Raw genomic sequence first — 17,110 nt, 5'->3', positions numbered from 1 at the left:
TGCCCAAAGGCCAGGGTGCTTCCTCTCTTCACCAGCTGTAGTGTGCTGTGCAGAGCACACGCGGGGCTCCACGTTCGGTACGGGGGAGGGGCCGGGCTGTGCCTTTGCAGCCACTTGACTTTCAACTTCATTTCTTATAATTTTGTGTTTTGGACTCTTTCCTCGTATCCTCTCAATGGTTTGTGTTTGTCTGTAGGCTAATGGCTTCTGGGTATTTTGTACCCATCAGCAGACCGAATTCTCTTTATTTGGAATCATTCCTCGGTCTGCTCTCTTGAGATTACTAATTATACAGCCTTGTCATCTACAAAAATGGTTTTTACCTCCGATTCTTTTTTCTTGTCTAATTGTCCTTGCTGGCATAGTAACAAACTGATTCTGGTAGTCATCCGAAAAGACGGAATTTTAAAAATAGCCAGGACAGCTTTGGAGGAGAATATCGAGGAAGAACTTGCCCTGCTCTTTGCAAGGGTGGAGCCTGGAAGCAGACAGCACAGATGGGGAGCCCCGGGAGGTGACGCAGAGGGCAGAGGACAGACCGTCCTTGCACAGCAGATCAAAGTGGACGTGTCTAAAATGGATCCCCTGGTCCCCAGAACCTATTCCTGCTGCCATCTTTCCCATTGTGGCTCTTGGACACTCCATCCTAGTCGCTCTGGCCAGAAACCAGGGAGCCCTCTTCGACTCCCTTCTATGGTCTGGCAGTGAAGCCCGCTGGACTTGGCCTTCAAAACCCATGTGACCCCAGACCCTCCGTACCAGTCCTCCCACTGCTGGCCTGGTGCGGGCCGTGCGGTGCCGCCTAGACTTCCAGCTGAACTCCCGAATTCCACCTTCCTTCCCTCCAGTCTGTTCTCAACGTGGTGGCCAGAGTGGTCCTTGCAAATAAAGCCCATCCCAGATCCCACCGCCCCTCCACTCAAAACTGTCCCAGGAGCAGCTCACCTCACCAGACAACAAAGTCCAGGTCCCTGCAGTAGTTTCCACGGCCTGATGCAGCGCCCCACCAGCCCTGCCCCTCTTAACCCTGCTCTGCTCCCTTTCCGGAGCGTTCCTAGCCCTTGAACAGCCCCTGTCACTCAGACTGGTGGTATTCTTCATTTGTCTGTCTCCCTCTGCTGGAAGGAAAATGCCATAAAAATGGGGATTTGGGGGGGCACCTGGATGGCTCGGTGGCTTAAAGCCTCCGCCTTCGGCTGGGGTCATGATCCCAGGATCCTGGGATGGAGCCCCGCATCAGGCTCCCTGCTCAGCGGGGAGCCTGCTTCCCCCTCTCTCTGCCTGCCTCTCTGCCTACTTGTGATCTGTCTGTCAAATAAATAAATAAAAATCTTTAAAAAAAAATGGGGATTTGGGCCTCTTCGTTCACTGAGGGGTCCCAAGTGCCCAGAACAGCAGCTGCCCGCAGCAGAATACATAGAGAAAAACGGACGAAAGACAGTAGCAGGTTGTGCACAGTACCTGCTGGGTGTTAACGCGCTCTACCAAGCACTCCTGCTCTTTTTGAAAACAAAATTGTTTTAATTTATTTGAGAGCACGAGAGAGAATACACATGCAGGGAGAGCAGAGGGAGAGGGAGAAGCAGACTCCCCGCCGAGCAGGGAGCCCGATGCGATGCGGGGCTCCATCCCAGGACCCCAAGATCATGACCTGAGCCAAAGGCAGACACTTAACTGACTGAGCCACCCAGGCGCCCCCAAGCATTCCTGTTCTAATGCCACGTGTGCCTTTCTGAAAAATTTCACCTTCTGCAGCCCCAGTAAAGGAATAGGGCTCACAGGAAGAATAGGCTTAGGAGCAAGGAGGCGGCCTCCTCCAGCCTGTGCACGCTTGCAACTAGAGCTCTGATGGACACACCGGTGCGGGCCCCTGGCTGGCTCAGTCGGTAGAGCATGCAACTCTTGGTCTCAGGGTTGTGAGTTCAAGCCCCGCTCTGGATGTAGAGGTAACTTAAAAATAAAATCTTTAAGAAAAGAAAGAAAAGAAAAAGAAACCCCAGTGCCACTGGAAATGCGTGGCGTTTTTACCTGGCCTCTGTCGACCACTCCTTGGCAGACGCTGGGGTGGGCTGGTGTTACCCCCAAAAGACATGTCCACTCTGAACCTGGGAATGTGACCATATTTGGGAAAGGGGTCTTTAGAGGTATTACTTAGTTAAAGATCTGAAGATGCCATCCTTCTGGATTTGGAATAGGTCCTACGTCGTGTGACAGGGGTCCTTATAAGAGAAAACAGACGGGGATTTGAGCCACAGACACTTGTGGAGAGAACGCCCTGTGAAGACAGGAGGCGACAAGGATGTGACCACAAGCCAAGGACACCTGATGCCACTGGAAGCTGGAAGAGGAGAGGAAGGAGCATCCCCTGGAGCCCCCGGAGGCAGCACAGTGCCCCCGTTGCGTTAAGCACTGCCGCTGTCCCCCGGGCCGTGCTCATTTGCTATGGTGGCCCCAGGGAGCTCAGACATAGTATTAACCCCCGGGGCTCCCGCGCCCTCCTGAAGGCCATGACCCGGCCCGCGGTCCTCCACACTGTGGGCCAAGGCCAGGGCACGGCCTGCTTCAACTCCCTTGTTGGGGTTCAGAGCCTACCAGGTAGAAAGCAGGATGGTCCCAGAAGCCACTGGTGCCAAAGGAATGGACTTCTGTAGCCTTTTGGCCTTTTTCTTAATGTCTTCATAGACTGCTCAAGCTTTCTAGAAGCTTGCGTTTGATCACTCACAACATGCTGGTGAGAGAGCCTCCTGGGGGCTGTCGTGTCGTGTATCTTGGCCCGGGTGGGTGATGGCATTAGTGCACATCTGGTAAAGGCTCGCTGAGCTGACCAGTTCAAGATTGGTTTGCGTTCCCGGCGTAATGTATGTATCAGTACAGGAGTTTAAAGAATTGGCATGCTGGGGAGAATCACATTCTGTCCCCGCGTGACGTCTAACCTCTGCAGTGCCACGAGACCCCCACTGACCCGTGAAGGAAAGGGGCGGCCCGGCGACACCGACCATGACGGCTGACCTCGCTCTGCCAGCAGCCCCGTGCGGTCTGTGCCGGTCCCACTCCCGTCTCCCTGGCAGGGAGGTGCAGACTCTTGGGTTGAGTCCTCTGGCTGCTGAGAGGCAGACCCGAGCTTCGCCCCTGAGGCTGACGGGCCCGGGAGCCCCGACTCTCGGTCGCTGCGGGAGTGCAGAGATGAGCCGTGCCTTATTCACTCGGGGACTCAGCTGGGCTCGAGCGCAGAGACACGGGTCAAGACGCCAGTCAATACAGACAGAATACAGAAGAGCACCATCAACGCAGGCCTCGACAAGAGAGACCAGAACGGCGTATTTCGTTTCCCAATACGCACGTATAGGAAGAGTGTCACGGATCTACACGGGGAAGAAGGCCATGCGCCTGCTGGAGGAGAGTTGCGGCCTCCGGAAACGAAAGAGCAGTGGGCTTGGGGCCGGGACACGTAGGAGACCGGAGCCGTGTCTGGGTTGATAAACCTTAAAAAGATGGTGAGGCAAATGCAAGGCCATGTGTACATGAGCTTATGTCTTGGTGGCGAAGAGCTGGGTGTCTCACCCTTTGTACTTTTGACCAAACTTTTGACCTTTGTACTTTCTGACCAACGCTGAAGGTCAGTCCGGGGGTTTCCTGGGAAAAGCTCTAACGCCCGTCTGTGCTTCTTTGCAGCAGCCTAACCCTGTGGAGCAGCGCTACGTGGAGCTCTTGGCCTTGCGTGACGAATATATACAGCGGCTCGAAGAGCTGCAGCTCGCCAGCTCCGCCAAGCTCTCCGACCCCTCGACCTCGCCGTCCGGTCCTGCCCAGATGATGCCCCACGTGCACACTCACTTCTAGGAGGGAGCCCCAGGGCTGCGCCAGAGCTCCGAGTAAAGGAGAGACTTGACTTTCACTTGGGGGCCTCTGTACAAAGTAGATTAAAACATTTGCCTCCGTGTAGAACTTGAACTAACATAATCTTAAACTCTTGAATATGTGCCTTCTAGAATACATATTACAAGAAAGCTAGTGTCTACAGGGCAATCAGAAGAAAGGAACCAAGATGGTTAGCCAAGTGGAAAATCCGGACACCTTTCAAGGACAGTTTTTGAAAGAGAAAATTGAAATTGAGTTGACCTCTTTCGAAATACTGTGTCTACAATATGTATTTTGTGGGCCTAATTGGAACGGCATTATTTTAAACTGAAGTGAAAAAAAAATAGGTTTGTGAACCGGATTTTCCTTGGGCTGCTTCTCATAGTTGCTTTGGTGTAAAACGAGCCCAAATGTGAGAGATGTTGTTGCCAAAACCAAATCGAGCTCATCCTCTGAGGCGTCATCCAAAAGCAAGGTGTTGAAATAATTGCCAAACTTTATACCATCGTGAGTGGTGGCTTAAAGAGAAATAGCTGCGTAGGTGAGTTTTTCGTTCTTTTGGAATTTTGGAATCTGATGTGTTTTCCCGTAATTTTCAAGAGGAGCATATTTTTATATTACACTGATGGGGCCCAGTCGAATATGATTTGATTTTTTTTCCAACTTTTTGCCAGTTCTGTTTTCTAAGTTCTTCTATCAGCTTGCCTGAAATTCTGACCCATTTTCAGGTTGTGGAAAAGCCCTTAGCACTGTTGGAAGATGTCAGGGGCACTGTGCTGCTTAGGTGAATGTTTTTGCAAACATCGCTCTAGTCCGACCAGCTTATCCGCCAAAGCGTAGGGCTGGCCATCTAGGATGCATGAGCTGTCGCTAGAGCTTCGTCCTTTGAAATTAAAGCTGCAGATGTACATTTGTCGAGCGTGCGTGGTGTTGGATGCCCCTCCCCCCAAGTGTGCATTAAACTGGTTCTACACATTTTTACTTGAAATGTACCCGGCAGTTTGTGTTTTCAGGTTTTTGGGGAGTTTCGTTTTGTTTTTGTTTTTGTTTTTTGTTTTTGTTTTGTAGTCGTAGTGCTAGTGGTAAATGAAGTTTCAAATACAGTTCTATTTGATATCTGAACTAATTCATTTAGTTACGTATATTTGTAAAAGTTAAGGCTAGAGTTAAAACAATTAATGTTTTCAAGTGATTTGTAAAGGACTATTTATAGCTAATATGGTTTTGTTTTCAATGAATTAAGAGAGATTAAATATATCTTTGTAAATTATTTTATGTCACAGCTTAATTGGTCTACCAAATAAGACATCTCAAATACAGTAGTATCATGTATAAAATTTTGTATGTATAAGAAATTTTATTAGACATTCTCTTGCTTTTTGTAAACGCTGTAAATAGTTCATAAATTAACAAAGTGTCACTCCATAAAAAGAAAAAGGAATACTAATAGCTTAAAGGATTTTGTGAAATGTCATGAAAATCATCATGACAATAATGACTAAAGACCTGCTGTAATAAATGTATTAACTAAAATAGCACTCTGTTTCCGGGAGTATAACCGTGTGTGTGTTGTTGGGGGAGGTAATGGGTGTCTTGTCTTCTCCTGCCTCTACGTCACATGCTCTTGGTCTTACTAGCAGCCTTGCAGGGCTCTCCCCAAACTGCAGCAGTATGGTCCATTTGACTGTATTAACAGTGGCAATTTTAAGCCGTAGCTGTCTTAAAGTCCGGAGAGCTTCCGCAAAAGAGCCAGGGTATGTGGACGCGAGACATTAGACTCCGGATGCAGAACACAGCGGCCGCCATTAAGGGATGGTGAGACCTTGATGGAAGTAAGCCATAGTCGGTGTCTCTTGTGCTTAAGATTTCAAAGTTGTTTTCAAATAGTATAGCTGGTTGGAAATTATGTGCATTCTAAGAATGCTAAATAGTTCAAGCAGTAAACTAAAATTAACTTTTTTTAAAAAATCTGAATAGGACTCTTTAAAGATTAAGTTTCTTTGCAGAGCGTCGTTGCCCCAAAGTCCCACAGCATTGAAACGAATGTGCACAGGTGTCACACTGAAGTCCGCGTCTCTTGAGTTTCCAGTGCATAGCCTTATAGCTCTGCCAATTGGAACGAAACAGAGTCATCTCTCTTCTGGGAAAGCCCTTCAAATAAGTTGCAGTCATAGAGATTTTTGATAATGTGACAGTTTTCCCGAACTATGGTCCTAGCCCTTCCTGATATACTTAGGTAACACAGTGAAGCTTATCCGTCTGCTTTTTTGGTAGGAATAATACTCAGAACTCTCCAAGTAGTTCATCACCTGCAGCCCTGTGTACAGAACGCAGATTTGTGGGTCGCTCATTTGGACAACTCTTGTGGCATTTGGGGCATTAGACAAAAGCAGGGAATGTTCTTAAGTGGGAGACTTTGTCACACAGTACTTAAATCTGTGGCTGGAAGACACGGCCAGAAGCAGAAGCAAGGGGACCTCCAGAGCAAATAAGAAACATATGCAAGGTGTGTCCCACAAACGAGGATTAGCACATCTGCAGGAAAATACTATGGTTGAAATAGATTGCAGTCGAATTGTTGGAGGTTCACAGAATCACTCATTGGAAGTGAGTCTAATCCGCCGACATCCATTGGTGGGTGCACAACTGCATTAAAGAATGATTAGCAGAGTCTTCTGTATTAAATGTATGTGGAAGATGAAAGCTCAGCAAACCGAAGCATGCTCGTTTCCTCAGGAGGCTTAGATTCAGACACAGGTTAGTCCTTATTTGCGAAGACGATAATGTGTTTAACCGCCTAGGTAGGGTAGCTACACATTTGCCCATGACTGTTAGTCCTCATGGTTTATTTTCCAGTAGCTCTGGACAACATGACTTACTCATTTATAGCTGGTAATACTTATGTGCTTCTGAAAGTGAATGTATTTCCCAGTGCATTCCACAGAAATCACAAAAGAAAGTTGTTCACCTCGTGTCAGGGGCCCTGATCCCACAAACTTTCTTAGCCGGGATGCACGGAGACCTGGGCTCCTGCCTGAGCTCTGGAACTGTTGCTGGGGCAGTTGGAAGGTCTGAGGCCTTCCCAGCTTTCAGAAGTGATGGATCTGGAGGCCTCGGTGTCCATCTGTTCAGCTAGGGTATGGGCTTCACGTTCTCGAAGGTTCCTTCCAGTTCAAACAGCCCTTCCTAGAAAATGTATTTTAATCACTCGTGCACATACAAGATTTATGGCACAAAACAACATTTGCCTCCCGTATTAGCTTCCTGTTTCTGCTACAAGAAATCACCACACATTTAGAGGTGATTATCTTACAAGGTATTTACCTCCTTACAGTTCTAGAGGTCAGAAGTCTGAAATTGGTCTCACTGGCTTTAAGTCAAGGTGTCGGCAGGGCTGTGTTCCTTCTGGAAGCCCTCGGGGAGCGTCCTTTTCCTTTTCCACCTTCTCGTGGCTGCTTGCTTCCCCAGATTCGTGGCCCATTCCCCTGTCTCTTAGGCCAGCAGCATCTCAAATGTCTGGACTCTGACTCGTCTCCCTGCCTCGTTGACATTTACAGGCCCCTGGCATCATACCAGGCCCACCCGGAGAGCCTAGGCCAGTCTCCCCATCTCAGGGCCAGCTAACTGGTGACTTCAATTTCCCCCACTACCTTAATACCCCCGTGCTGTGTAAGCTACCGTACTGCCAGGTTCTGGGGAGTGAGATGTGGACATGTTTTGGGGGAGGGGGCGTCATCATGCCCACTGCACTGCAGTCTGTTCAGCTTCGGGTCTCAGCAGGGTGCGAGAGGTCAAGACACCGCTAGGCTCGCCCATCACCAGCCATGCAGTTACTTTAGGTAAGGGCCAGCTCGGTCCATTCTGTGACCTCTCAGAGGAAATCCAACCTTTTAGTTGCCTTTGGCTCCCTCCCCCCAGTTCTGGCTCTCCTTTCTATCCTGGCATCATCCAAAGCCAGACCATGTGCTTTCAACTCCCTTGGTCCCTAAACGGAGCAAAGGGCGCTATTTGCTGGGGCCGTATGTGCTGCACACTATACTATCTGGCATCCCCACAGACTATCAAACGGATAGGTTTCGTGTTTGTTTGTTTGTCATTTTTATTTGGAAACAGAGATGAGTGAAACAGTGGCCTCCTTCGAGGAGCACCTGGCCTAGAGGGAAGACTGTTGGGTTAACGGCTAATTCCCACGCAGGGAGGGTGCCTCCCGCTCAGACAAAGGCAGAGGGAGGGCTTTGGGAGGTCAGGGAGGAGCTTCTTGGGAACGCAGTCAGAACTGAGTCTTGAGGGAAACCTGGGTGGCTCAGTTGGTTAAGCAGCTGCCTTCAGCTCAGGTCATGATCCCAGCGTCCTGGGATCGAGTCCCGCCTCGGGCTCCTTGCTCCGCGGGGAGCCTGCTTCTCCCTCTGACTCTGCCTGCCACTCTGTCTGCCTGTGCTCGCTCTTGCTCGCTCTCTCTCTGATAAATAAATTTAAAAAAAAAAGAACTGAGTCTTGGAAAGGTAGGAAGCCTAGGTAGGAGCTCGGTCGCATCTGTCTTTGGGGAAATGCATATTCAAACCACAGTGAGATAGTATCCCACAGCCACATGGGCAAAACTTTTAAAAGTCTGGCAATCCCACGCATTGAAAAGGTTGTGGGCCGATAGGAATTCTCTTATGCTGCTTTGAAGAACGGTTGGTATCATCTGGTCAAATCAATGCCTACCTTAGGAGGTAACATTTTTCCGCTCTCAGGCACATAGATGCCCTTGAGAAATGAGAATTTCATGCACCAAAAGACATGTACAAGAATATTCATTGTGGCATTGCCTCTAATGCCTCCCCCAAAACTTGAAACACCTCAAATACCCAACTACAGTAGAACGGAAGAGTTGTGGTGTCTGGAGTCATCCACACACACGACGAATGACCAAACTACAGCTACATGCGACACGGATGACTTCCATGAGCTTGTTGGTTGAAAGAAGCCAGATACAGAAGCATATATACAGTATCACTCCATTCGTACAAGTTTAAAACCAAACCAAACTGTTGTTTTGGTGTGTGTACATGGTAAAACAACAAAGAGAAGCAAAGAAATCATCACCATAGACGGAAACTGTACAAATAGAAGCATCTGGTCCTTTAAACATGACGCAGTAGGTACAGAACCCAAAGAAAGTTGGTGTTCCTGGATCGTAAGGTGCACGGGACTGGGGGAAGATGACCAAATGTTAGGCAGGAGCTGGGCAGGGAACTCCCTCCAGGCCCTGGTAAAGAACGGGCATTTTCTTCTCTGTGCCGTAGGAGCTGCTGAAGGAGTCTACTGGGGTGGGGGAGGGCGGTGATCAAATGTGAGCCGCGGTGGCAGCCGGGGCAGGGTAGGCTGTAGGGCGGCAAGACAGGACAGGCCAGCTTGAGGCTCTTCCGTTGACCAGACATAGAGCACTGGGCCTGGAGTGTGGACGAGTAGAGAGATCAGAGTGGAGGGGTAGGCGGGGGCAGTGCTGAGGCCTGTCTGGGACATGCTGAGTTCACTGTACACAGAAACGCAGATTTACAGACAAAATTGCCCCCAATAGGGCTCCTGGCATGTGGTTGGTGCACAACAAATATTTACGTGATTGTGTGAATCAGTGAAGGAAGGAGGGGTAGACAGGGCCACGCTGCTCTTTCTGGGGAGCTGAGTATAAAGAAAGAAGAGAGATTGGATCATAGCTATTGGGAGAGTGGACCAGGAGAAGGTGCTCTTTTTCTTTTTTAAGATTTTACTTATTTGAGAGAGCACAAGCAGGGGGAGCGGCAGAGGGAGAGGGAGCAGTAGGCTTCCCGCTGAGCAGGGAACCTGACGTGGGGCTGGATCCCAGGACCCCAGGATCATGACCTGAGCTGAAGGCAGAGGCTTAACTGACTGAGCCACCCAGGCGCCCCGAGAATGAGTTTTTTGAAGGAAGAGACTTAACTGTATCATCTATGGGGAGGAAGGAGTTGGTGGAGAGCGAGAGATTCACGAGAGAAGGAGACCCCCGAGTAGGCATGAGCCCCAAAATAGAGGCAGAGAGGGATTTGCCTTGAACAGCAGGGTCATGGCTCCCCGGAGATGTTCACATCCTAATCTCCGGAACCTCGGAATATGTGAGGCACCACAGAAAAGAGAAATTAAGGCTGCAGCTAGAATTCAGGGGTCTAATTAGATGGCCTTGAGTTGGGAACATCATCCTGGATTATGAATGTGGGTCCACAAGCACCCTTAAAATTGGGAGAGGGCTCACCTTGCCATTGCTGGCTTTGAAGATGGAGGAAGGGGCTGCCAGCCAAGGAATGTGGCGACCTCCCTAGGCTGGAAAAGGTGAGGAAAGGCCTATTCCCCCAGAGCCTCCGGGAGGGACGCAACTGTACCGACATGCTGGCTTTTGTCCAGTGAGACCTGGTTAGGCTTCTCCCCTACAGAACTACACGAGAATAAATGTACGTCCCTTAGCCGATTAACGCGTGGCGATTTGTTAGGGCAGCAGTCCCAAGAATACAAAGAGGATATGGCATCTGGGGAGAGGGGGAGGACCGTGCCTGCTTAATTCCATTTTCTTAAGCAACACCTGCAGTATCAGAGGACTGTCAGCAAATTCAAAATGGCCCAGAGCACAGGAGGAGGAAGATGAAAATGTCCCCCGGAAGCAGGCTCTGTGGTCTGCGGTCCGGTTTTACTTGGCCAAGGACAGTCACAAGTCTCCGGCGCTGGTCTTATGGCGCCCCCAGGTGCTTGGCAGAAGCAAATGCAACGCTCTAGAAGAACACGGCTTCCTCCAGGGCTTCCAGGAATGCTCACAAATCATTTTCCAGGGAACAGGAACAGTTCGCAGTAAAAAGTGGCAAAGATAGAGAGCCCTGAGCGAAAACAACAAGGACAGACAGCAGGAGAGGACTTGGACAGGCCCATGAGAGCCAGTGGTGAGCCCCTCTCTTCAGCTCTTCAGTATTCGGTGACCTGAGATAGTGGCTCGCAACTGGCGGGGGGTGGAAGGATTTATTCCACAGAAACCAGCAAGTGCTACAAATCAGGGTGGGTTTTTTTTTGTTGTTTTTTTCTTTAATTTCAGAGAGCTGATAATGAAACCTTTACCAGCACATCCCTGGGTGCAGGTTATAAATTTACTATGCACATTATCGTTAAAGTAATAAAATCGAAGTGACCTGGAGTTTGGCAATGAGTGTTTAGCTACAACGCCAAGGGCACCGCCCATGAACGAAAACAATTGACCTGCTGGACCGCATTCGAATGAAAAACATCTGCTCTGTGAAACACACTGTTAAAAGAACAAGAAGACGAGGCACAGAGCGGGAGAAAATATTTGCAAAAAAACATATCTGATGATATGTGATATCAGATTTACAGGAAAATTGTGGGGGAGGCACAGAGCGCTCCTGGGCATGCCTCACGGCGAACCCCCTGATGAGCTCCTACTGCCATGTTATCATTAACTAACACCGTTCATATTACGGTTTCCCCTCTGTGTTGGATGTTCTATGGGCTTTGACTAATGTATAGTCACATGTGCCCATCAGTGGAACATAATCCGGAGTATTTTTACTCCCTCCCTCCACTCGATTTTCTTTGTTACCCAAAGCTGCTCAAAAGAAAACAACAACAACCAAAGTCTACTTACTTTTTTAAAAGGCATCCCAGGTCGTTTTGTGCCGCTAGTTCAGCGAACGTTTCACAACGAGCATCTTAGGCAATACCTGCATTTTGGTCAAATAGCATCCTTAAACAGAAGCCACTGACTAGGGAGCCAGGTTCCTTCGGAATACCTTGGGACTTCAACTACCGGCCTCTGCACCTGGAGGAGCCGTGCCTGGTACAGGATCTGCCAGGCAGAATGCAGTCCTGTGGGGTGTGTGTGGGAAAGAAGAACACCACTATGAGGGCTCTTACCCACAGCCCCCCTCCTCCGCCTTGTGACTGACCCTGGTGCCCTTCCCTGTGGCCTCGAGTGGCGTGGCATGTCCCCTCCTTTTGGGATCTGTGAATATAATACTCTTCACGGTAGCTGTCATCTCTTTACCTACTAGCCAAACTCTTGTTACTCCAATCCCATAAGCAACTCTTCCTGTGGAACTTTCCCTGTTCAAGTGACCCCGTGGTTTCAGTTTCCTGATTAGCCCCGGACTGGTACAGCCTACTGGGTCCCCTAATCATTTGTAATCATGTTTTCTTCAGGGAATGTTCGAAGGGGGAAGTCGTGGTTTTTGTTGCTGCGTTGCAATAGAGACCAAGCATCTGTTTCCAGAATGTCATACGAAGGAAAAAGGGGCCGAACGAAAGTGGAGAATTTCGGTGGGCGGCCATCTCCTGAATTAGAAACATTCCCAAATGGATCGCGCACGTTACAAAAATGATTTGTATCTCTGCCACACATGACGGACTGAAAGTTGAATTATGGAAACTTATAAAGATACACATAAGGTAAAAATAAGCAAGTTCATCAGGGAAACGAGAACACAAAAAGCAGGAGCAAGATGACGTAAGCAGATAGAAGTCAAGCTTCAAGATCTTAGACACTTACCAGAAGCATGTCACATATGTGTTTCTAAAGTTTCCAGCCAAGCACAGATGACACGATTGGTTTTAGAATTCATAGCGTCCCTCAGCTAAAAATTAACTCAGTTGTTCCAAGAAGAACCACTCCTTCTGGTACGGAAAGCAGGGTGGCTTTCGCTCACCGTTCAGGGTCTTGTGACTCTTGAACCCAATCCACTCTGTTTCCTCAAGTTCCATTTTGTCCCCCTCGAAAATGAGTCATCTCCCTATGGCCACAAAGCCGAGTACGATGCCAGATGTGTACCAAGCACTCAATAATGTTGAAGAGAAGGACTGTATATACATTTCTACCGATTTCTATGAAAAACACAACTGCTTCCGCAACAAAGAGCTTGGAAAGTAATAACACGATGGTGATGGCAAGAAGTTCGAAGAGGCAGTGTTCACCCTACTACCCCATGAATGCCTGTCCCAGGTCAGGCAGGGATCTGAGGGTGCGTGGCACCGTGCAGAAGAGCTCAGGAGAAGGGGCTGGCAATCCTCCTGAGAACGGGGTGCGCAGGAGCCCTTAGCCACCGACTTGCCTGCAGCCAGCGCATGGGGGGCCCAGCCGAGCAAGTGAGTCCGCTCGGGGCTCAACATGGCCCATGGCAACATTGAAACTACTTCCTCTAAAAACAAACAAACAAAAACAAAAAAACAAACAAACCCAAACAGCTGTTCCATGTGTGCTGACCAGTGAGGGACAGGTGTTTATAGTTGTCATTAAATAATCTCAGCTTATGCCACCCTCACCATGTGCCACCCACTGGCCTAAGTGCCTAACAGGTATAAAAACCTGTTGGATCGCCACAGTAAGCCCACAATGAGCAGAGGAGCACAGAGAGCACAGAGCACAGAGACGTCCCTTGGCCGGAGTTCACCCCGGGCTGGCCAGTGGAGCCCGTTCTAAATCAAACCGCCTTGGCCAGGAGTCCGCCCGCTGCCGCACCGGAGACTCGGAGTCCCGTCCAAGCCAAACCCCGCAGAATATCTTTCTCATCCCTCCAGAAACACATCTCCCCTCCTCACTGTTTGCTGCCTGTACATTTCAGCCCCGAACAACAGCCAAGGATCCAAAGCTCCGAGATGGGGAGAGAAATGGGGGAATCCCTCTGTAGTACCGGATATTTTCGCTTATAATTGAAGATGGGTAACTTCAGCGTTCACAAATTCGTAACGCTCAGATAGTCAGCCCCTCCGCCGAAGGTCTCGCAAAGGCGGATCCGCCCCCTCGCTCACCCCAGTATGCGCTGCGGCCCCTACGTGGGGAGGGGGGCAAGTCATCACGTGCTTTTCTTCCCGCTTGGCTGAGCCTGGTGGAGTCGTGTTCGGAATGAGAAGAACTCCTCCGAACTCTGCACAACAGGTCAATGGAAGGCCTAACACGTGCTCTAGAAGCCGGAGGCTGATGTCTAAAGTGTAACCGGCTGGAACTCGGTGCCTCCCTGTCCTGCCCTGTGTGATAGTCCCTCTGTGTATCAGTTTGACTGGGCCATGGGCTGTCCAGACCGCTGCTTAAACATTATTCCTGAATGTGTCTGAGAGGGTGTTTCTGGAAGAGATTTGCAGTTGAACGGCTGATATCAGGAAGGAAAATGGCTTTCCCCGCTGCGGGTGGGCATCCGCCAAGCCAGAGGGCCTGCACCGAATAGAAAGGCTACGACGGAACTCAGCCCTCTTCTGCCTAGGTGCTCCTGCAGACGGCAGATCTGGAACTTCTCAGCCTCCAGAATCGTGTGACCCAGTTTCTCGTAATAAATCTCCTTATACAGATAGAGACTCTGGCTCCCTGCGGCCATTTCTCCACCCAGTTGTCCTCCAAAAGTGCTCTCGCCCATCCCACACCATCTCCGCACTGCCGAATGCAGGGGGCACCTCTGCCCCATCTCACCAGCACCACTTGATACTCTGGATCATTCCTTCCCCCTTAAAACTTTGTTCTCTGTGCCCCCAGGATGCCTCTACCCTGGCTCTTTCCCTGGTCTCTGAAGATAACTTTCTCTCTTCCTTTGGATTCTGTGATAATCCCATCTGCTGGACCTTATCCTGACTGATCCAGTGTGACTACCTTAATGGGGGATTTATGGAAGTGAGGCCAAAAGCATGTCTCTGAAACAGACTCGCCAGGTTGAGGCCAGTGGGGTCTCTGGAGCTTTGTAGTGTGCGGTCTCTGGACAGCAGATGACATGGGAAGGAGAGCTTGACACTACATTTGTAGAGCACCCAATGCAACACTGAGTATATTTCATGTCAATATCAAAGAATGAGGGGGTGGTGGAGGTCATGGGCACAGAGCCAAACCCTCCCAGGCCACCCTTGAGCCCTGTCTATAACTTTAAACCAATGGTTGATAACTTCTGGATAAATCTAGAGGCATAACTAAGTAACCTGTGGCATTTTCTAACACAGCTGATGGAGGCACAGGAATTAATAACTCCACTCATTTATCAGTGCTCACTCGAAGTATCATTGAGAACACTGACCTCACAAATGGACCTTCAGACACCATGTTGGCTCATTTTATGCGTCAAAGTTGGGTAGGCCATAGTGTGGAAGTGTTTAGTCATACCCTAATCTAGATATTTCTGTGAAAGTATTTTGTATGTGTGATTAACATTTAAATCAGCAGACTCTGAGTAGAGCAGATTGTTCTCCACAAGGTGGGTGGGCCTCATCCAATCAGTTGAAGGTTTTAAGAGCAAAGATTGAAGTCCCCTCAAAAAGAAAGGAACTCTGCTCCAGACTTTGGCTTCAGACTCAGCTCAGGACTGCTGCATGCTGGAATTTCCACTCTGCTGGCTGACCTGAAAACCCCAGACTTGTTCACAATTGTGTGACCAATTCCTTAAGCTAAATCCCCCTTTGTCCTTCTCTCTGTCTGTACACACAGACACCCTCCATGGGTTCTGTTTCCCTGGAGAAACCTGACTTGGTACACTTGGTAGGCATTCTGGTTCCCCATTATGTCCGTGCCTTAATCTCTGACCCTGTGAATATGTTATGTTACGTGACAAAACAGGGGATTTGCAGATATAGTTAAGGTTACAGACTTTAAGCTGGGAGGAGTATCTTATATCATTCAGGTGGGTCCTATTTAATCACACCAGCCCTTAAAAGCAGAGAACTTTCTCTGCCTAACAGCAAAACAGATGCTTCAGGAGAGGAAGTCAGAGAGATCAAAGAATAAGAGGGGATTGACCCACCATTGCTGGAGGAGCACATGGAAAGCACGAAAAGGAATGAAGACAGCCTGTGGGAGCTGAATCAGCTGGATTCTTCCCCAGAGCCTCCAGAAAAGAGCCCAGCCCTGCTGACACCTTGATTTCACCCTTGTGATACCTCAAGCAGAGGACCCAAATGAACCCACCAGGACGTCTGACTTACAGAAACCTCGAGAAAGTTGATGTGTGAGGTTTAAGCTTCTCAGTTTGTAGTAATTTCTTATGGCAGCAACAGAAAATGAATCCAGTGCCTAATACTGTGTTGAGAAAAGTCTTGAAACATACATGTAGACATGCCAACATTTTTAACTATGGCTAGATGGTGCTTCCAGAACGAATGGGGTTAATGCTGGACTTGTTACAGACCTGGATCCAAGGCAGCAGTGTTTTGCAAGGACACACAGAACCTAAGTCCATCTGTGGCCACATTTAGCCGGCATTGCTTTGGGCTAAAGAGCACAATTATAGACACAAAAATGAACACCAGGAACTGAACACACTCTCAGGGTTGGAGGCACAGACAGCGCCAGGCTTTGCTTTGTGAGGCGGACGGCCTCCGCCGTTGCCTGCGAAGACCAGATCGAAATCTTATTCTCCCGAATTGCCGTTAGGACCCCTCTGCACAGTGGGACCCTTTCCCTGCAGGGGCACTCATGTGTTGTCTCGCAGAAAGTGAGATTTTCTCATTCTGAGCAAAAGGATGTTTTTGAGGAACTCATTTGATAAGGAATCCTCAGGCCCAGTTTCATTTGCTTGATTCCTTTTCCAGAAAGAAAGTGGTAGCCTCATCTGTAGTTACCAAATTGTGGAGCTGAGGATTAAATTTTGAAGAATTTCTCTGTTTTCAAATTTTTGGAAAATTTACCAACTCTTTTGTTGCCTCTCTCTCCTAAGCTGTAGAACCCCGTGACCAACAGTCTATGGGACACCTTCACCCGGATAACCCAGAAGTGCCTGTCAAGGGCACAGGCATCAGTATGAAGGCTGTGCAGGGGACAAGGGGGTCCTACCTAAGGGGAACCATGCACACTGAAAGCCTCATCGATTTCGAGATCTGTTATGGCCCTTTCTGGGCATACAGCAAGCAAAGGTTGAGCTTTGGCAACACCGGAATTATCAGGACAATTTTATGAGCAACAGCGGTCCGATGTTGTGAGGAAGGGGTCTCTTTCCGCGTCTACACAAAAGCATCGTGTGGGCCAGGACTCAGGGCAGGGCCAACTGAACATGTCCAAGATGAACTCGCCCTACTCCCTCACCTCTCCCAGCTGCCTGTCACCCCGCATTCCTTTGCCCAGTGACCACTGTCACACTCTATGCAGTCATTGAGTCCGACACCTTGGTTTCAGCCTTGACCCATCTCTTAGCCTGTCCCTTGATGTCCAGCATCCCGTCAGGCACTGCGTCCTGTCTGATGTCAGGCCCTCGTGCCTCAGTTTCTGAAATGGTCTTCCTGCAGCCACTCCTGC

General features: G+C 49.2%; 1 protein-coding gene across 4 annotated transcripts in view; it reads left to right on the top strand.

The window, feature by feature from the left end:
- Positions 1-5,394, top strand: part of MTM1 (myotubularin 1) — a 90,752-nt gene extending 85,358 nt beyond the window's left edge. For all 4 annotated transcript variants that reach the window (XM_045067976.1, XM_004776625.3, XM_004776624.3 and 1 more), the window contains one exon: positions 3,673-5,394. In XM_045067976.1, coding sequence (XP_044923911.1) covers positions 3,673-3,840 — 168 coding nt within the window. In that variant the 3' untranslated portion in view covers positions 3,841-5,394. The remainder of the gene's footprint in view (positions 1-3,672) is intronic.
- Positions 5,395-17,110: the final 11,716 nt, after the last annotated feature.

This window comes from Mustela putorius, unplaced genomic scaffold (assembly GCF_011764305.1).
Source record: "Mustela putorius furo isolate JIRA1106 unplaced genomic scaffold, ASM1176430v1.1 tig00003899_pilon_pilon_pilon, whole genome shotgun sequence".
NCBI lineage: Eukaryota > Metazoa > Chordata > Mammalia > Carnivora > Mustelidae > Mustela > Mustela putorius.
This window is presented reverse-complemented; position numbering and strand designations above follow the sequence as displayed.